The sequence below is a fragment of the Culicoides brevitarsis genome, chromosome 2 (genome assembly GCF_036172545.1).
Source record: "Culicoides brevitarsis isolate CSIRO-B50_1 chromosome 2, AGI_CSIRO_Cbre_v1, whole genome shotgun sequence".
NCBI lineage: Eukaryota > Metazoa > Arthropoda > Insecta > Diptera > Ceratopogonidae > Culicoides > Culicoides brevitarsis.
Window position 1 is genome coordinate 17,138,679 of NC_087086.1, and position 20,653 is coordinate 17,159,331.

The 20,653-nt window shown below is 37.8% G+C and overlaps 3 protein-coding genes across 3 annotated transcripts; all 3 read left to right on the forward strand.

Annotated features, from left to right (window-relative positions):
* Positions 1-244: 244 nt before the first annotated feature.
* On the forward strand, positions 245-5,177 carry LOC134830686 (protein Atossa). The gene is made up of 6 exons (XM_063844241.1): positions 245-441; positions 1,305-1,961; positions 2,030-2,166; positions 2,232-4,038; positions 4,104-4,384; positions 4,501-5,177. Exons 2-6 carry the CDS (start codon positions 1,305-1,307, stop codon positions 4,682-4,684), a joined length of 3,066 nt encoding a protein of 1,021 aa, XP_063700311.1. The 5' UTR covers positions 245-441; the 3' UTR covers positions 4,685-5,177.
* Positions 5,178-5,936: 759 nt separating this feature from the next.
* On the forward strand, positions 5,937-7,497 carry LOC134830902 (uncharacterized). The gene is made up of 2 exons (XM_063844515.1): positions 5,937-6,178; positions 6,235-7,497. The coding sequence occupies exons 1-2, from the start codon at positions 5,992-5,994 to the stop codon at positions 7,317-7,319; spliced, it is 1,272 nt and encodes a 423-aa protein (XP_063700585.1). The 5' UTR covers positions 5,937-5,991; the 3' UTR covers positions 7,320-7,497.
* Positions 7,498-8,354: 857 nt separating this feature from the next.
* Positions 8,355-18,505, forward strand: LOC134830498 (bromodomain adjacent to zinc finger domain protein 2B). Its single transcript, XM_063844001.1, has 18 exons — positions 8,355-8,474; positions 9,374-9,644; positions 9,709-9,924; positions 9,985-10,903; positions 11,071-11,615; positions 11,674-12,383; positions 12,442-12,528; positions 12,590-12,700; positions 12,764-12,933; positions 12,995-13,143; positions 13,202-13,318; positions 13,375-16,047; positions 16,109-16,221; positions 16,640-16,761; positions 16,843-17,178; positions 17,253-17,538; positions 17,598-17,719; positions 17,782-18,505. Exons 2-18 carry the CDS (start codon positions 9,530-9,532, stop codon positions 17,936-17,938), a joined length of 6,948 nt encoding a protein of 2,315 aa, XP_063700071.1. The 5' UTR covers positions 8,355-8,474; positions 9,374-9,529; the 3' UTR covers positions 17,939-18,505.
* The last annotated feature ends 2,148 nt before the right edge of the window (positions 18,506-20,653 follow it).

Genomic DNA, 20,653 nt, shown 5'->3' on the forward strand with positions numbered 1-20,653 from the left:
TCAAAAGCTTTTTCAAGTTAAAAATTTAAAAAATTAAGGTCTTAAAAGAACGAAAAAGGCTTAAATTAAATTAAAAATGAGAAAATTTTCATGAAATCTCAACTGAAAAGCAACAACTCGTTCAATTCAAACAGCAAAACTGACAGTATCAGATATAGCTATATACATCTATCGCATATATACGGGGCCAGCTGACGTTTGTTTACACCAGAGCGAGCTGCACAGTCTAATATTGGCAGTCGTAATAGCCAGACATACATAAACTGCGTATATTGTGAGCAAAACGAAGTGAAAAATTAATACAGTGAGTGAGAAAATCAACTTTGGAGTATTTTAATCATGGGAAAGTCATCGATTATTGGAAAGCTTTTTGGTCTTCAGGAGAATCTCCTCATAATTTTATAGAATTGTTGGATATTTCACCAGTTTTTGTAGCGAAAGGTAAGGGTAAAAGTTGATTTTTTTTTTCAAAAGGTTTTCGTACTACGTATTATTGGAAAATTTGCTCTTTATGGTCTGGTGCTGTGTGTGCAATATGTGCTGGCACAATTAACTGAATGCTGTCTAATGAGCAGTAAGTGGACAAGAATTGGAGATACTTGCTGTGTAAATTGGAATGTTGTCTGATATGGTGTGTGAGATTTTTTCGAAAAAAAATTCAGAAAAAAAAAATTGATTACCAAACACACAAAGCACAAATAGGCCAACCATGGCAGTGTGTGTAGATACAGACCCAAAAAGACCAACGTAGCTATGTATATATAAAGTGTGTTGTCTTATGTGCATGGCAAAGGTATATAATGTAAAAATTGTACATTCACATTCACAACGACGAAATAACCTTCGACGATCATATGGAAATCTATTTTGCCTCAACTAAATTTATGTAAGGTTTTTTTTTTATTGTGATTGCCTATCTAGGTGTTTTGTGAAAAAAAAATCGTGCAAGTTGCATCAGGCTTGCACGTTTGGGAAATTCGATGAGTTTCTTTGTTTTTCGCCCGTCTCCGTTCCAAAATGGAAAAGTTTTCACTTGCATGGCAGTGTGTGTGTGAATGATTTTGCAAGAGCTGCCTACATAAGAATATCAAGTGAGTTTCGAAAGACAAGAAAAAGTGTTCCAAAGGTTAAAATTCAGTGTGCATTAATGTAAAACACGTCATGTCGTGTTGCAAAGCATGAGTGTACATTTTCTTTGTGAACGGCACCCAGACGACGATTACTACGACAACGACACCACAGCGAGATGATTGAACCTTTTATCTCATCCTCTTCCTTCTTCTTGTTTTTTTATTTTTCCGCAGATGCATAGTTCGGGATTATATAAAGATCCAGCATTCTCCGTTTCCGTTGGCATCGCTGCCCTAATTCTCGAAGGCAGACCCAACTACAACGTCTCCAACGATGTCTTTCTCAGCTACGACGAACATTTTGAGCATCGCGCATCCGAAAACTCCGCAACGGTGCCGCAAGCAGCAACCACAACGCAACGTATCAGCCAAAAACTCCAGCAAATCCGGAATTATCCGAGCACGAGCAAGGATTACGTCGAAAATACGGTCGAAATATCGGTAGGTTCGCCCGTCGGTAGTAACCATTCCGACGAATTTGCCGAACGTATCTACGTCAATCGCAAGCTTTTCCGCGGAAATGAGTATCCGCGTGCCGCCAGCAAGAGTGCCGCGTCGCGATCACTGTTCAAAAGTCACATTGACACGTCGTGGACCGAAACGAGTGTCGTCTACAATGGGCTCGAACAAATTAAGATGCTGCACAACATTTCGCCGTTGAAGATAACTGCAATGCCGAAAAGTCACGCGAACACGAAGAAGAAGCCCAGCGGTGTGAGTGTTGCGGCGCAAGGCCCGCACTGCGAGCAATTCTTGAAGAAAATTGGATTAGTGAAGAATGAGTGCATTACCGATGAAATTGATCACAAATGCGAATATTTTAACAACATCGTGAGTATTTTCTTTGTTTCTTCTGGAGCTGGAAGGAATGCGCAATAACACTTTTTTCCTTCTTGCAGTGTCGTGCCTGGCAATCGAATTTAACGAAAATCACGTCAATCTTGAGCACGAACGAATGTGTGTGCATCGAAGTCTATTTAGGTCCCGAAACTCAGATGATTTTGTTGGAAGAGTGGATTATTAAAACGATTGAAAAGTAAGTTTTACCTATATTTTTGTTAAAAAAGCTCCAAATTTCAATTTTTTTAAATTTTTCATTAGATCATCTCGTCCTGTGATGTCGTTGCAATCACTTTGCAGTGCAATCCGTAGCCAATTATACTTTTCGCAAATAGTAGCGTGGACCGAACAACTCAACAACTTGACATCGCCGCTGCCATTTGACGTAATCAACAATCCTCGAATAGTAAAAGATGATCACGGAGCCTCGGCAAAGCTCGATATCGTCTTTCGCATCCGTGCATTCGACGGAGCCTCGAATTTCAGTGAAAAGCCTCAAGTGCATCAATTTCCGGACGCGAATTTGACGGAAAGTACGAGTATTCAGGTGTGTTTGAAGAGCTTGCCGCGTCGCAGTGTCATTCCGACAGTAGTTGGAGCGGTAAAATGTGAAAATTCAGAAGCGCCTGTGACGGAGAAGAAATTGCACATTTGCACGGAAAAGGGAAAACACTGTTGTCGCGACGAAATTGACTCTCCCACATCGAAGGAAGACGAAAAGAAATTTCCCGTGAACAATTTTCCGATTCCCTCGTCGGAACATCGCGAGAAACAGTTGCAAAAGTATCGCAAACGCATCATGAAACGCGAAAAAGTCAAGAAGAAAACGGACTCGAATAGTTGTGGTTCCAAGAGTGATGATTCAAGTGACAATCAGACCCTCAAACAAGTGGCTACAATGTCGTCGCAAACGATAACGACGCAAGCAAACAACAAAACCACACAAACAACCGCGCCAAATGCCAACACTGTGGGCACGCAAACGGACTATTGTGATATGATGATGATGATGATGACGGGTTACGAGCAATTTTGTAACAACCTCAACAATAAAAGACCGATGTGTCTTCACTGTGATAACGAACAAAATGGCGAAAGCATGCCCTTTGTTCACAACAACGAAGCAGATCCGCTCGAGAAGGCGGACATTTTGCTGCAAGCCTTGGAACGTACAGCTTCTGTCAATTCGAAACGCCCAAAGGACAACATCTACATGAATGTCCACGAAATCTTCAAGCGACAAAAGTGTTGTCAGAACAAGAAATCCGAATCGAGTTCGAGCGAAGACTCGTCGTCGCTCTCGTCGTACATTACGGAGCAAGAACAACCCGCAACGAACTTGCTTACGGAGAACAATAACAAAATAACACTGCCATCGGAAGTCGCTGCAGCAGCATCATCATCCGCAACTCGTCACTCATCGAGTTACTCATTTTTGTCAGAGCCAGATTGTGATACGTGTTTAAGCTACGAAACGAATGGCAGAGCAGCAGCAGCAGCTTCGCCAAAGTCTCCCGAATTATTTGTGCTCGAGGGTCGTTCGAATCCTCAGCAAATCTCACATCAGAGATCATCCACGGAAAATGTCTTTCATTTTGACGATGCCTCATCACCGTGTAGCAGTAGCAATAATAGTTTAAGCATACCACCCGTTCAAAAATCGAGTTCGGCGCCGACTTTTTATTGCGCCGCTACGTCAGCAACCTCATTATCGCCCCGTTTTTGTCGTCTGGCTGCCATATACAACCGTCGCTCGCGACACTTGTCCGATCGTTCATCCACATCCGAAGAACAATTCTCCGACGACGACACTTTCATCAAGTCATCCGGCACAAGTTCCCTTTCAAAGTTCTCGCGCGGCAAGGATTTGGGACTTTTCAAGCGAAACACACTTCTCGGATCTCTCGAAGAATCACTTTTGCATTATCGCATCCCCATTAAACATCAAGTTGTCGGATTTAAAGTATTATTAGGAGCGTCCGGGAGTTTTTGCCCGACGCAATTAACCGTACCAGCTGTGTCATCTTTCTATGAGCTCGATGGGCATTCCGTTTTGACGCCCTATGTCGTAAGTTAAACATTTTTTTTTAATTTTCCTAAAAAAAATTTTAATTTATCCTAAAAATTTTTCAGAGCGAGTTCAAACTACCTCGAAAAGGATATTGTGTACCGCGTCAAGGTACCATTCAAGTTACATTACTTAATCCCCTTGGAACGGTCGTGCGAATGTTCGTTGTGCCGTACGATTATAGTGATATGCCGCCGACAAATGTCTCGTTCATTCGTCAACGCATCATGGCACGTCGAGTGGACTCGCCCTCAGACTCCAATTCGGGCACCACGAATGCCCATGAGTTTGAAAAATTGAGTCGCAATGAGCAAATGCGATTACTGCGATATGCAATTCATTTGAGGTAAGCGTGTGTCAGATTTTTTTTTTCAATTAAATTTCTTATGTACTTGATAATCTTAATGTAATTGACAATCTTATCTCTTTTCTCTCTTTTTGCGTTCACGTAACAATAATTAGATTCAAGACATCTCGTTCGGGTCGCCTCTATCTGCATACAGATGTGAAAATTCTCGTGTTACGGAGACCCGATTGTGATACAGCAGCTGCACACGCCAATAATTCAATTCTGGAATCACCAAATGAATTAAACATATTAACGATAGTTCCAGAGCCAAAATATAGTCAGCGTTTCGATAAGTAGAGTTACATGGTAGTAGAGATAAATATATAGATAGATATATAAATATGAAGAAAACATATTAGTGAGCAATGAAATTTTAAGAAATGCTAATTTTTTTTTATTATTTAATTCACAATTTAAATTCCCTCAGATTTTTCGTTAGATAATTTTTAAACTAGAACAAAGTAATGTTTTAGGTTTCATTGCAAAAATAAATATTTAATAAATTTCAAAGCAAAGAGTTTACGAATTGTCTAGTTAATTATACTATTATTATATTAGTTTGTAAGTCAGGTGTGTCATTTTTACGTTTTTCACGCTAATTTTTTCTTCTTTTCATTTCCATTAGTACATTGTTTGCGTTAAAGATTTATTTTACCAGAAAGAAACATTAACTATAGAGCTAAATAAAAAAAGAGAAGAATTAACTATGAAGTAGGACTTCAAGATATAGATTGTAGGAAGATGATATGAGAAAATAATATATATGTAAATATAAATGAAAGCACAATAAAATATCAAATTTTAATGAATAATAATAAAAATTGAGTATTTTCTCGTTTCTAAGGTTTTCGCTGAACAAACATTCTTAACTTCTGAATAAAAAACTTCTTAAATAAAAATTACAGATTTTTTACGTTTTTTCATATCTTTCAATTTTTAAGCTTAAGAACTATCATAAAGACATTCAAAGAAAATTTCCATAATTTTTGATCAGTTTCAAGCTTAAAAATCATTAAATAGACTTTTAAAATGAAAATTAGGTTTTTTTTATTTTTAAGTTTGAGAATCATCAAAAATGCATTGAACTTAAGCTTAAGTCAGAAGTATATTTTGACTTAAGTTTAAATATTACTTTGACTTAATATACGTTTGACTTAAGCTTTAGTTCAAGAAAAAGTTAAAATAAGTCAAATATTTTTTGATATTCAACCAAAATTTAAGAAAAAAAATTTTTTTCGAAAATTCGCAAAAAAATCGTAAATTAACTCAATTAACTTGACTTAAGTCAAACTTAAGGTTTAACTTTTGTTTAAATTTAAGCTTAAGTCAAAAGTCAAATAATTTTAACTTTTGACCTAAAAAATTTCAAACCCTATGAACAAGATCTTCAAAAAGGTTAATTTTTGAGACTTTCTTCTTCATACCCCTTGATTAAAATCTTCAACATTTTCGACTATTGCATTGGCCTACTTCATCGTATGTGCACGAGATTTTCATAGCAAAAGCCGATTTTTTGAATATGCATGTAAACATTTGCCTGCAAATCAAAACAAACAAATTTTTCAAGTCGATCGGCAACAAATTATTGAAAAATAAAGAGAATTATGGAAGAAAAACAACCTTCAAACACTCCAGCTCCTTCATCGGGACCCGCAAAGCCCTTCAAAGGTCGTTACAACATCCTAAACGATCCAAATACTGCTCCGGCGAGAATTTACGTCGGTAATTTGTCGGAAACGATTGATGAGGGCACTTTGAGAACCCGATTCGGAACTTATGGACAAATATCAGGTGAAACTATTGACTTTCTCGTTTAAAATCCTTCTAAATTTTAATTTTTTTCATAGATGTTCTGTTGAAAAAGGGATTTGCGTTCATTCAATTTATGTCGAAAGACTCTGCAGCGGAGGCAATTGCAAAGGAAAACAAAACCACGATGTTAGACAAAATTATTGCCGTGCGAACAGCTGTCAAGAAGGGAAATGAAAACGAAAGTGCTGCACAACCACCGAATAATAGCGTAATTCCGTCGAATAATGGACCTCCAAAGATAAACAATGCTCGAGGACCTCCTCCGTCACAACAACAACAACAACCGCCGGCTTTGCCATTCAATCACACTGTCACTTCGAATCATATTGAGATCATGGCTATGTCTCGAGACTTCACAGAATACGCGGAAAATATCGAAACGTATCTTAAGAACAAAAACTTAAAAGTTGACATTTTGTATCCGAATCCAAATGTCCCGATGCCGAGTTTGCTTGAAAATATCCAAATGCGTGGCACACTTTTCGCCCTGGAAATCGACGAGCACAATCAGCGCGACGAAACTGTAACTGTCTACATGCTGTACCACGAAAAAATTAAATGGCAACGCGACATGCGAGTACAAGACGCTTTAGCGCACGTTCAAAAATGCTCCGAAGAATACATCCAACCGAGCAATTCCACGCCAGCTCTCGATCAACAACCACCTGCTGCAGGATCATTCACTCACAAAGACACCGCAGAACCCACAAATGGCATGTCATCCACATCCTCGCCTCAATTCAAAACGTATGAAGGCTCCATGAAGACCATCAACGAGCAAGTAGCGAGTTTAGTGAAACGCAACATGGTATCCGTCGCCGATCTTGACAACTTTATCGAGCAACTACGAAAAATGCGACGTGCTGTGGCTGTTATGGAGAATCCTTTGAACCCCCAACCAGAACCAGAGGTACCGGAAGAGGATCCCGTCGAGCAGAGAATTCAGGGAATCATCAAATCGCAAAATTATCTCGAGCAATTGTCGAAACCTGAACCATTTGTCATGACGAAAGAACGTTTGGCACTTTTACAAGACCCAAAAATCGAAAGGGCTCTTGACACACTTTTACATCCCGACATCTTTTCGACGTTAGACCTGAGTTTCATTAAAAATATGTAAAAAAATAAAGATTTCATGTAACTTTAAGAGAGTATTCAAGTCGAACGAATGAGAGAAACGTATTTGGATAGAAATGCTCTCTAATCGTATGTCGTTGCATGTCACGTAGAAGCAATGTTCTGGTCAAGTAGTCATCAAGAAACAATTTTTTTGATGATTTTCATGTAATTTACATAAAAACTTTTTTTAAAAAAATAATTTTTGACCCAATTTTAATGATTCAATGAGTCATAAAAAAAAAGTTTTCGAAGTTTAAGTTATGATTCATACGCAATGTTCGTTTGGTTGTGGAGACAATCCAAGATTGTGTTCGTTTGACACTCGCGATACTCGCGTGATGAATGGGTTTGCGTTGTGCGGGTGTCAAATGAAGCTCATTCACACAATTATTCTTGCTGTTGGTCGTTCCGTGTGTGTGTGTGTGTCGCCTGTCCGCGTAGATGAATGGATATCGAAGAGACATTGCCTATGTAATAACAATAACGCAACGCGACTCAGTACGCTCCTTACAGCATTTGTCGTAAATACGTGAAATTTCACAATCGGAGGAATTGGAAAATATTTTTTCGCGGAAATTATCGCAAGGACCTGTTGTCCTCACACGTGCATCTCTTGCAAAACGCTCAAAATTCGCCAAAAAAGTCATTCAAATCACCGGTTTCGGAGACTTCTTACATCGCGGTCGCTCGAAACGGAACGTCATGTATGTAAAAAAAAAAAGATTCTAAGGTGATACTTTTTTTTTGCCCATCTATCATGTCGTGTGTATCGTGCGGAGGTACAACATTGTAGAATGAATGGAGAGTTGCGGAGAATCGACTCATTCTATTGTGTCGTCGTCGTCGTCGTCGTTGTTGTTCGTCTGTTCGTGTGTGTGTGCGTGTGTGTTCATTGAAGATATACACTGGCTTCATATGCTCTGTATGCTCACATTACTATTAAATTGTAGATGCATTTTTTCGTTCTTTTTTTCACGCCACTGGGCAGCCATTTTGACAAAAATTTCTTGCATTTAGTGTAGTCGGAGCTGAACAAATAATTGAATTAGTGCGAAAAAAGACCCGGTTTTCGGTTTAATTACGACGCACCAGCAAGACAATCCGTGATTGATGATGCCGGCAATGCGAGAAATCCTCGAAACTTGACGCGATTCATGTAAATACGGTGATAAAGTGTAACCATCAAGAATTTTGCGGGATTAGCCGTGTATCGAATCGAGAGTGAATGTAAACTTTTTTTTTTACATAAAAGTGGCGAGTACCAAAGTTTCGTCAAACAAGACGAGTGAATCACGCAAGAAAAAGAGCAAATGTCGTAAAATCAAGAGATAAACAAAACAAAACAAAAAAACGGAGACTTTTTGTGAGAAAATTAGTGTTTTGATGGTCGATGGAGATTCTATTTATTGATTTGTGAATCTCATCCTCCGTCGAATTTTTTTCTGTGTTCCCATCCTTTGTCTAAGTTACACTTTTTTTTCGTCTCTTCTTCAAGTAATCATACCTACATCGAATTGTGTGTATGTTGTGTTGTCCTCAGTTCATGGCATATACCCTGCTCTAGTAGTATAAAATAAAATCTATATGATTTGAACACACATCCATAACAACATCGCATAGAAGAGGTCTCTCTCTGTGTCATTGTTGTGCGTGTTTAAAAAGAATGTACAGTCGTCGTCGTCGTCGTCGTCGACGATGAGTGAAGCTGTGTGTAGAAACAAACAATTGTAATAAAAATGGTTTGCTTCTGTCATTCACATTAGTTTGTGCGCTTACTTTTTTACTCCTTGCCAAATCCAATACACCTTCATACACACGCAGCAGCACATATATACGTCGCAAAACTGTCGAAGCAAGCTTCTTTTTCGAGCAAACGACCGCTAAAAAGTGCAATTTTGCCCTCGGGACTCGCCAAAATCGCGAAATAAACCGACGTTTTAGTGATTAAAGTGCCGTGGAAGCGAATGAAAGTGAAAAAATCCCGTAAAATTCGGACTGAAAAGCGTACAAGCGATTTTTCAATCTAACCAGAGACTCTTTTTTGTGCATTTACAGATTTAAATACGCAGAAAATGTTTACTACTACGACAGAACTAATAAGTGAACATGAAAAAGAACATTATTATTGAGTAAATGCATGAGAATAACAACACACAAGTGATAATCAATTAAAAACAAAGGCGAACACTGAAAAGTGCTCACAATAAAGATATGAAGAAGAGTGGAAAAGACAATAAAAGTGGAAGTCAATCGTCATTACATAATCGTGGAAGTCATGGAGGCGCTCCGGATCCCATGTCTCTCTTGGATCCCGTCTCGCTCTTCGGTAAGTCTCATTTTTATCCCATTTTTTGACAGTTAAAGTCATTAAAATTACATTTTTCGCACAGCCTACTGGGGTCGAGATCCATCTTCAGCAGCAGCTGCTTCACAACTCTTCGGATCGCCATTCGCAGCGAACAATTTAAACTTATTAGCGGGTGCTAATGCGCCAAGTTCGCCCGGAGGAAGTAGCACTCCCGAAAGATTTCCTCCCGGAGGACATGGAAATACCATGGCGACAGCTGCGTCACAAGCAGCAAGTTTAGCGGGTCTGCATTCAGCGAGTAAGTTGAATTTTTATGAATTTAAAAGAAAAAATTTTGATGAAATTTTTTTTTTTTTAGATTGGTGGTCCATGGCACAATATGCTGCTCAGGATTATTTCGCTCGGTTATCGGGTTTGGGCCAAATGCCGTTCGCGCCTCCAGATTTGGGTGCATTTCCAGGCAGTGTGGGCAATAGCGCAAAAGATTCATCGTCGTCGCTAAATAACAGCAGCGGAAAGTCCAAAAGTAGCAAGAATAAGGAAAAAAGCGCACAATCCTCGTCGACATCAGCGACGTCCTACAACAAATCCGCATCTCTAAGTCATTCTTCTTCGTCGGGACCGTCGTCTTCCGCCGCAATACCGCCCGCATTGTCGCTGCAAGACTACAAATCGTTGTACGAACGCTCAGGAACCCTGCCGAAAGATCTGTTTGGTGCTTCAAATCTTACCTCACAATCATCGCCATCGTCGTCGTCGACCTCCAAGAGTTCGCGCAAGTCAAATTCCAATGATTACCATCACCATCACCAACAATCGCAGCACCAATCGCATCATTCGTCGCATTCCGCGAACACGAATAACTCGAAACAGCAGCAGCAGCATCAACAACAGCAACAACAACAACGAAATTACAGCAAGGATCACGACACGCCGAGCAAATACATGAATAGTCTTAATTCACACAACATTTCCATTTCGCCAGCGCCTTCAAGTACTTCGTCGTCGAATTCGACGCGTGATAAGCACCATTCAGCGGGTTCTGGATCAGCGCGAACGAAAGAACATGAAAAATCTCACAAGTCATCGTCATCATCTGCCGTTCCCGCCATGAATGAAATCAATTTTGACTCGTCACTGTCGATAAATGCCCTCAATTCGCTTTCGCAACTCGGGAATCTCAATTTGACATCGCAACAAAGTGTCACCGCGGCAATGAATGCTCTTGCTGCGAGCTCAACAAAGGCTAAGGAGTATGTCTCATCAGGCATTTTGAGGTAAGCATCAAATTTTTTGACAATTTTTTTCTAAAATTCGTACCTAACAAACATTTTTTCTTGGTTAAGTGCTGCTTTGGAAGGCAGATATGAGGATTTAAGGCATGAAATTTTCATAATTTAATAAAAATTTCATTTCTAATAATTTTTTTTCGTAATTTTTACAGTGATCCATCATCGTTCCTTGGCGTTCGATTGCCACCCGATACGGAAATTATCAAATACACCTCGTCAATTGTCGGTCCAAAGGTTCCTGGAACAACGAATCGTGGCAGAAAGAAAACAATTTCGCTGGATCCGAATCCTCCGTGGTTGCATGGTGGGAAAAGGCCTCGATTAGATGCGGATTTCAGTAATCTTCCGCAAGCACATCAAAATGATCATATTGAAGTCATCAAATTACCGCCGACAGTTCAGTCGAACGGTGTCGTCAACTTGTCATCAAAAGCTACGGGAAGCAATAAGGATAACAAAGAATTTGCGGGCGGTGAATGGGGCGGATTGGGATTAATTGCGTCATCCAAACAAAAATCAATTGAAGAAGTCGATGATGCTCCTTTGAATTTATCGATGAAACCAGAACCGCCGAAATCTTCAATTTCCGATGAAACGCTCAATTTGTCAAGCAGCTCGGTACTTAATTCCAATAGTTTGCAAAGTTTATCCTCGATAACGGCGGCTTTGGGTGCGCAGAACAACGAATCCTCAAAAAGTAAGAAATTTTTTAACAATTTTTAACTTGAAATACTAAAAAATTACCTTTTTTGTAGGTCATCATGGCAAAGAAGGTCGTCCCCGTAATCTCGGAAGAGGCGTTTCGAAACCCAAGAAGAACACAGTCGCTTCTTTACTTGCTCAAAGTCGAGCTGTTGGCTTAAAACCCGTACTTACGGCACAACAGCTGATGAATCCCGCGGAATTTGAAAAACTTCAACGAGCAATTTCCGAAACGCAGGCTGCTATGGAGCTCTCTGCCACGGATACAGAAAGTATTGCCGAAAGTGGCATGTCAGAGTCAGAAACGGAGGAGCAGGTGAACATTTTTGACTTGCGAGTGCCCATGCAGCATGGATGGCAACGTGAAACAATCATTCATGGACTCACGAAGAACGGACAAATCAAGGGAGATGTTTATTATATTCCGCCCGGTAGTTCGGGAACAAAGTTAAAGGGAATGGCACAAATACAGGAGATACTGAACGCAACAAAATCCAAATCTTTGAAGTTGGATAACTTTAGTTTCTCACCGAAAGTCATTGTTGGAAGCTTTTTGCAGCCCGCGCCGCCGCCATATGCCACGGAAGGCGGATATATTCGCATGACAGACGTCGAAGTTGCTAGTCGCTTGGAAGAGCTGAAGATTTTTACGAGACACTCGGCGCTCGGAGTTGATCAACGCATTGAAATAGCGAGACAACAACAGGCGTTACGAGAAGCGAAGAAAATGGCGAAGGATGAACAGTCAAAGAACAAAGAAAAGGTAAGATTTTTATCGAAGATTTAAGAATTTTTCATTAATTCATTGATTTTATGTTTAGAAACTAATGCAAAAAGAAATTGAACGCACTGAAAGACTGGAACAGCAACGAAGAGAACGAGAATTGAAACATCAAATGCAACTCGACGTGAGTTTTTCAAACAAAAATTCAACTTTTTGCAGAAATTAATGTTTTTCGTGTTTTTTAGGCCCGTCGCAAACGAGACGAAGAAGCAGCGAAATTAAGACAAGAAGAACTTCAAAGGAGACAACAGGAAAAGGAGATTAAGCGACAACAGCAGATGTTTATAAAAGAACAAGTGAGTATTTTTGTAAATTTAAATCTTGAAAGTCATCTAATTTTGTGTGAAAATTTTTCGTAGGAGCGTGAACGACGACGACAACACATGACATACATCAAACAATTAGACACGCGAAAGAAGTTGGAAGAACGTGAAAAGAAAAAGCACCAACAAGTATTAGACAAACTAATTTCGCGTGAGAAAAAGTTAATTAGTCGTCGACGTGAAGCTGATATTTTGGCAGAATTGAGGTAAAAAAATGATTTTTGAAATTTTTTAACATTTTTACTTAAAAAAATTTTGATTTTTTAGGAAACCAAGAGAAGATTCCGAAATTCCCAACCAAAAAGAACTGCCAACATTACCTCGTTTAGCTGGTCTGAAACTTGCTGGTCAAGCATTGGCCGACTTACTCATGGTATTTGAATTTTTGCATGCATTTGGCGAAACTTTAGGTTTTGGTGAGTATTTTTTTCTCATATTTTACGTTTTTTTGCTAATTTTTTATATTTTTTTTAGACATGGAATCATTGCCAACCCTTCAATCGTTGCATCAGGCTCTAGTCTCTGAAAATGCTGTGGAAGCTGAGGATGAACTTCTTTCAGTTATTACTCATCTGATCGTTTGTGCCATCGGTAAGTGTCATTTTTCATCAATTTTTTCTTAATTTTCATAAATTCTCATTCAACAGAGGATCCTGGAATTCCAAATCCGAATCGTCATACCACCCTTTTGGGTCAAACACTGCGTCAAGCTGACATCACACACTCAAATGTCTCGGAAATTCTCCGAATTTACATGTACGCGATCTCGACAACGGAAGTGCGACAACTTACGGGCATCGTTTACGAACGCGAACGTCGAGGACAGGAACAAGATCCCGAATGCATCGCCAAGAACCAACAATTCCTCGAAGCGTTGCAGGAAAATACGAGATTCAAGCTCTCGGAATGTTTGAAAGATAAACCTTTCGTCTCGCTAAATCCAACGGTTAAAGCTCAAATAATGGCAATGTTGTGTAACGACTTGCTCCTGAACAAAGCTGTGTGCAAACAAATCGAGGGAAGTCTCGAAAGTCAGGCACAACTGAAGAAAGATAAATATTTGTTGGATAGCAAGATCCGAAAATGCAAGATGCTGTTAACGCGAAAACAGAGACTTGAGCAGTACGAAAAGTCAATGGCGGAAAAGGCTGCCAACGAGTCAGCGATGGATGAAAGCAAAGCAAATGAAAAAGACGAATCACAAACAAATAAGGAAGAAAATGCCTCAGAAGACGCAAAAGAAGAGGAAAAAGCTGAAACAGAAGTTGATAAAAATGTCACAAAGTCAGAATCGAATCCGCCAGCGACGCCCGACAAAAGTACAATTCCCGATCGTGATGTTCAGACACCGGCAAGCGTCAAAAGTGAACTCAATACCAACAAGTCAATCGCTGCCGACAGCATCGTTGAGAAGATTGACGATGACAATAGTGATTGCGAGAGTGAAGGAACGCAACTCGAAGAAGACGAAGACAACGCTTTGATGGCTGACGAGGTGCAAAAGAAGCTAGAAGGTCTCTTGCAAGAAGCATCTCAGAACAAAGAACAACTTTTGAAGGCTTTGCATGGTCTCCGTGCCAAATGTTACGGACAAGATCGTTATTGGCGTCGCTATTGGCACATGCCAAAGGCAGGAGGCATCTTCGTTGAAGCCTTGGAATCCGCTCAACCCGAAATTTTGGAGTATCACGAAGCACTGGAGCAACAAAAAATCGAAGCTGACGAAATGTTGCTGCGTCAACTGGAGAACGACAAGCGAAACAAACGCTCAAAACGAAAATCAGCCAAATCCGAATGTACGGACAGTGGCAAATCCGATTGTGAGAGTGCTTCAGAGTCACGGGCTGATGTCAGTAGTGACGGAATTATTCAACACACGAATAAAGACAACAGCAGTTTGGTAGAAGAGAAGTTTGTGCAACCAAATCCGGCAAATCAAACGACAACAGATGAGGAAATGGACATCGAAGACTCAATTCCGACAGCAATTTTGGTTCAAAAGAGCAATCAAGCCGGCGAAATCATCGAACCGGCTCCCATTAGTCAAGTTTCAACGTATACCGTTCCCAAGGTTGTTCAGGATGCCGTAAATCCAGTAGTGAAAATGGAGACGAATAAATGTGATAATGAAGTAACAACTCCTGCTGCTGTGGAAAATGGTTTACCGAACAAAACAGAGCCCGAAACGAATCACGTTGTCAAAGAAGAGACACCACAGTTGATAAATGAGATCAAAACTGAAGCTCCGTTACTTGACAAATGGTTTTCGCTGCTAAAACAAGACATTCCTTTAATATCGCAGGAAACCGCCATCAATCAGGAAACCAAACGCTTGTACTGTAACATCACGTGTCGCGATACCGTCATGGGACAAGGTTTCCGTTGGGATGTCGGCAACGCTCTTTACTTCTATACCGTGCCCGATGACGGTAAACAAGAGAATACCTACTTTAGCGATTCAATAATGACCCTTTCTGGCTTGGATGATACCCGAATGCGCAACGTCATTGAAGGCAAGAACCTCGAACCGAAGCCAGAAGTCGAAGTAAAGCCCGAAATAAAGTCCGAAGACGTTATTACCGGATTTTCGCTTCCGCCGTACATGGCATTGTCCTTGAACAATCTCACAAATTACTTGCAGTGTGATAGTCCGGGTCCCGTTCCGTGCACACCCGAAGAGCAAAAACAACTTGAAGACATCAAACTGAATGGCGCCCCGCACAAACTCGAAAACAACTTTGTGCCGAAGGATTTGCGTCACGGATGGTGGAAAATCAGCGAAATCGAGCAACTGAATGAGCTGATTCAGTGTTTGAACCCGCATGGCATTCGTGAACGAAACTTGCGACAAAATATATTGATCGCGTTAACGGAAAGTATTGACTTGACGATCCCGTGTCCAGTTTCAAATCCGCGAGATAAACCGCCGCAAAATGGATTTATCGAACCGGAACCCATGAAATCGTGGAATCCACAGATTGCGAGACGCGTTGAACTGACGTTGCTGGATCAAGTTGAAAGTTTTGAGGATAAGATCGCAAGTGCGTCGATGCAAGTGAAGGGATGGACAGTTCCGCAACGCGATAACGATAACGAAGAAAATGTCGGAGGCGATTTTGTGAATATTCAATCGATCGGGGAACGGATTTTATCGCTTGAAGGTGCCATTGAACGACGATATCTAAAGCCTCCGTTGGGCGCAAATGTTACGGAAGCACAAATTGCCGCGATGGCAGCTAAAAAGCAGGAAGAAGAAAATGAACAGAATAAATCGATTGACTGTAGTCGATCTGATATTTCGGAAGATGACATTCCAAGAGGTGAGTTTTAAAGGTTTTTTTTTTAATTTTAAACAAAAATTGAATATTTTTATTATTTTAGGACTGGCTCAATGGCGTGATGCCGTGGAAAGATCTGTAACATGTGCTCAGCTATCGATGGCGTTGTACGTGTTGGAGTCCTGTGTGGCATGGGATAAGAGTATCATGAAAGCGGTAAGTTTGGGTTTGCTATGCGTGCGTTTTGAATTCCCCATCCATTCATAGTCTTCTATCATTTCCTTCCTTTATTGCTATCTTTTATTTTTTTATTTATTTTTTCATTCTAACTTTACATACTAACTCATTTAACTTTTCATTTTCGTTCATTTTATATTGTTTTGGGAAATCCTGCTTAATCTCCTCTTCACATTCACACACACAATCATACTTACACGCAAAATTTTACTAAAAAAAAAAGACTAAACCATTGGATAAAAAACAAGCGAATAATTCTAAAAATAAGCGCATATCAAACAAGCATGACAAATCCACGACTAACGATACGAGTCGTAGCAAAACGGCACCCAGGAAAAATGGGTCGACTACGACGCGAAAATCCACTACCTCTAAACGAGTACGAACTTCCTTGCAGAACTGTCAATTTTGTCAGTCCGGCGAGAACGAGGACAAGTTGCTGTTGTGTGATGGTTGTGACAGAGGCTATCACACGTATTGCTTCAAGCCGCAAATGACATCTGTTCCAGAAGGTGATTGGTGAGTTCAATTTGCAGGACAAAAGTCTCCGCTTTGCTCATTTTTTTTTACATTTTCTTACAAAATTTTATTTTTTTTTAGGTATTGCTACGAATGTGTCAACAAAGCCACGAATGAACGAAAATGCATCGTCTGTGGCGGAAACAAGCCAGCACCCGTCGGAAAACTCATCTACTGCGAGGCATGTCCCCGAGCGTATCATCACGATTGTTACATTCCGCCAATGATCAAAATTCCGCGCGGAAAATGGTATTGCCAGAATTGCGTGTCGAAGGCACCATCCAAAAAACGCCCTCCAAAGAAGAAGGAACCGAAAGAAGCGAAAGAACCCAAGTCGAAAGACACGTCAAAAAGCGAAAAGAAAGAAAAAGTTGTCATGAGTCCCCCTTCAAAAGTGATCGAGGAACCGCCTTTGAGGTAATTTCTTCGTTTTCTTAGCTCTTGAAAGGTTCTCGTCTGACACACATTTTTATTTCAATCCAAATTTTTAGTCCTATCACGTTGCCCAACAATTCCACGCAGAGTGAAACTACGCCATCGAAACAAAGTTCAGTCGTTCATTCAACGCCCACGAACAACACGAAGGATTTTGATGCTACATCTCCGCAATCGCCGGTTAATGACACGAAAGACGAGGAAGAAGTGCCGAAGAAAAAGGACTCGTCTGCCAATGAAAACAACATTAGTGCTAAGGAAAAGTCAAAACAGGAACGAAAAGCTACGAAAAAATTGATGAAGGAACTTGCCGTGTGTAAAATTGTCTTAGAAGAGTTGGAGGTATGTGACGTTATCTTAAGAAAATTTTTAAAAAATCTAAACCGATGTTGTTTTTTTAGGTCCATGAAGATTCCTGGCCATTCCTATTGCCGGTAAACACAAAACAGTTCCCAACTTATAAGAAAATTATCAAAGTCCCCATGGATCTTTCAACAATCAAAAAACGTTTAACAGATTTGTCGTAAGTTTCTTCAAATTTCCTTCCATATTTCAACCTTTTTTCAAAAAAATCTTTTCTTTTAGCTACAAAACACGCGAAGATTTCATCACGGATGTCCGTACTATTTTCAACAACTGCGAAGTATTCAACGAAGACGATTCCCCCGTTGGCAAAGCAGGACACGGCATGCGAAATTTCTTCGAAGCTCGTTGGTCTGAACTCACTGACAAGCATTCATGATATCATCATGCCTCCAATAATCCACGTGTCAACCTTACACACTGCGATTGAAAAAAAAAATGATGAAAAATGTACATAACCAAACGCTAAATACTATTTTTAAAATTAAAAACTGAGTAATCTCCTGCAAAAAAAAATGCAATTCGTTGCACGACCTATTGAGTAACTAAAAAAAAAAATATTACTTACGTAATGTATATGTAGATTGAATATATATATTAAAAAAACAAAAGAAAACTGGGAAAGCTTGTATACAGTATTGTCCGTGTCAGTATTTATCATTGAAGCGCAACTAAAAAAAAAAATATTGAATGTTTCACTCAATTGAGATTCTTTACAAAAACAAGAAGAAAATATTTTTTAATTATATATTTTTTATTCGGCGCGCCAGACAACCATTAGTATGTAAGATTTAGTGTGATGATTATATTATGTGTGTAACTCTCTCTTCTATATTTTGTCCTATTTTACTTCTATTTTTATTTTTTGCAAAATTTGATTGATTTTTTTTTATGAATTTACACGAAAAATGAGAAGAAACTACAAAATAGTGAAAATAATAAAAGTATTTAGTTGACTAATAAATTATGACAAAAAAGTATTTAAAAAGTTATGATAGTTTAGCATTTAGAAAATGAAAAAAAAACAACAAAAAGTGAAAGCAAAATTACGAACATTCAATAAAACTTAAAAATATAAAATAAATTAAAATGTTGTTTTACTTACGCATAAAATTCCAAATAATACATCAATTTTTCATTAATAATATTTATTTGTTTATTCTATTATTTGCTCAATATTACACTATATTTATTTATTTTTTTTTATATTTTTTTACGGTTTTTTTTTATTCCAGTTTTTTTTTTAATAAGGTTTGTATTTATCACACAAAATTAACATATTCCTAATCTAAGTTTTCGTTTGTTGTTTAATTTATTAATATTTTTATTATTACTTCTTATTTGTTTAAAAACTTTTCAGTTTCCCAAGATTTTTTTAGACATATCCAATTGTGGATATGTGACCAATTTTTTTGTTATTTTTTTTCTTTTTTTTATGTAATTCTTTGTTTTTTATGTATATTTTTTTAGTTAAGGCCAGCTTATCTAAAAAAATATGTATATCCTCTCTTAAATAACTTTATTTTTTTTTTATAGACAATCAACAACTTATTTTTTATATTTTTTGAATTCAAATAATTTCGTTTATATAGTTTGTTTTCTCCTACAAGTTTTCTTTTCCACGTGTAAATTTTATTAGTTTAGGCTTTCAACGCAAGTTTCAAACAGAAGAAGATAATTAAGCGATGTACTACGAACAATGATATGCAATGCAATCACTTTCGTGGGAAATTAAACAATATATATTAAAATTAAAAGTTATTTAATATTAAAATTTTGTTTTAAAATTCCTATGTTTTCCATTTCTACTTCCCTTTTTTGTAGAAAAATATATAATATATTGTTTTGTATATTTTTTTCCATTATTATTATTATTATATAGTTGTTACTTTTGTTGTTGTTTATTTTTTTGAAACTATTATTTTTGTGCATATGATTATTATTTTTGTTTATTATTTTTTTTTATTAATATAATGAATATACATTCAATATATATTAATTGTATTATTTTTATTATTAGTTATTATTAGATTCAACCACAAGCGTTTGTTTGGTTCACAAAATTAAGGATTGTATGTTTTATTTGTTTGTGCATATATGATAATACTGTTGAAGCAAATAAAGTAAATGTTTCAATAAATACCATGCGTCTCCTCATGAAATCCTAATTTTAAAGCTTTTCAATTTCTATTCGATTGGGACGTTCTTAAAACTCGTTAAAGACTAAAGGAAAATGATTGCTTCCAATTTTTTGTTTAAATATATTTTTTTCTTGGTTCCAGCTATTTATTAATTATATTATTTTATATCATATATAAATATTATTTTTTTTTGTAATAAAATATTCAACAATTACTTAAAATATTATTCAACTCAAGAGCTCGCGTCTCGTTTTCTATCACAAAATTAACCCCGTCTAAAATCATTGTATCATTCACAATTGATATGTTCTTTTGTAGAAATATATTTTTTTTTTCGTTATCCTCTTCATTAAAATATGATTTACATCATCATTATCATCACTTGTATAAAACATAAAAACGTCGTCTAAGTAGTACAAATACTTTTGCGGTTTTACAAAAACGAAAAACTGAGTATTTGTTTAACTTTTAATTTAATTTCTTTATACGACAACATATTTTTTGTTATGTTATAATATAGTATGTTATGTCTACGTGTATTGTATTTATTTTAATTATATTCATTATTATTATTATTCGTTCTTAATGTTTTTTTTTTCTTACTTTTAATGTATTTATGTGTCTAGGTACTTTAGTTGATTTTCCGCGTTTTAATGCAAGAAATTGTGCTATAGTTCTTGTTTTATTTTTTTTTTATAATATATATGTTTATATTGTTTATTTATGTTATGCTTATACATATAGTGCAACGAACAAAAATGATATTTGTTGTGCGTGTGCAATGAGAGGGAGAGATTTCCCAACTCTTTGCTACATTGAAAAAGCTTGTATAGCGCGCGCAGAAATTAAACCTAAAAAACTCAAGTCTCTTTGTTGCACTATACTATCATTATTATGTTATACAAATGTAACAATTATTATTATTTTTATAAAATTTCAAACAATGGCGTTTA

Coding starts and splice junctions, on each gene's coding strand:
- LOC134830498 (XM_063844001.1), top strand. CDS start 9,530: ATGAAGAAGAGTGGAAAAGACAATAAAAGTGGAAGTCAATCGTCATTA. Junction 12,384..12,441: donor AGTCAAAGAACAAAGAAAAG/GTAAGATTTTTA, acceptor TTTTATGTTTAG/AAACTAATGCAAAAAGAAAT. Junction 16,048..16,108: donor GGAAGATGACATTCCAAGAG/GTGAGTTTTAAA, acceptor TTATTATTTTAG/GACTGGCTCAATGGCGTGAT.
- LOC134830902 (XM_063844515.1), top strand. CDS start 5,992: ATGGAAGAAAAACAACCTTCAAACACTCCAGCTCCTTCATCGGGACCC. Junction 6,179..6,234: donor AACTTATGGACAAATATCAG/GTGAAACTATTG, acceptor TTTTTTTCATAG/ATGTTCTGTTGAAAAAGGGA.
- LOC134830686 (XM_063844241.1), top strand. CDS start 1,305: ATGCATAGTTCGGGATTATATAAAGATCCAGCATTCTCCGTTTCCGTT. Junction 4,039..4,103: donor CCGTTTTGACGCCCTATGTC/GTAAGTTAAACA, acceptor AAAATTTTTCAG/AGCGAGTTCAAACTACCTCG. Junction 4,385..4,500: donor CGATATGCAATTCATTTGAG/GTAAGCGTGTGT, acceptor AACAATAATTAG/ATTCAAGACATCTCGTTCGG.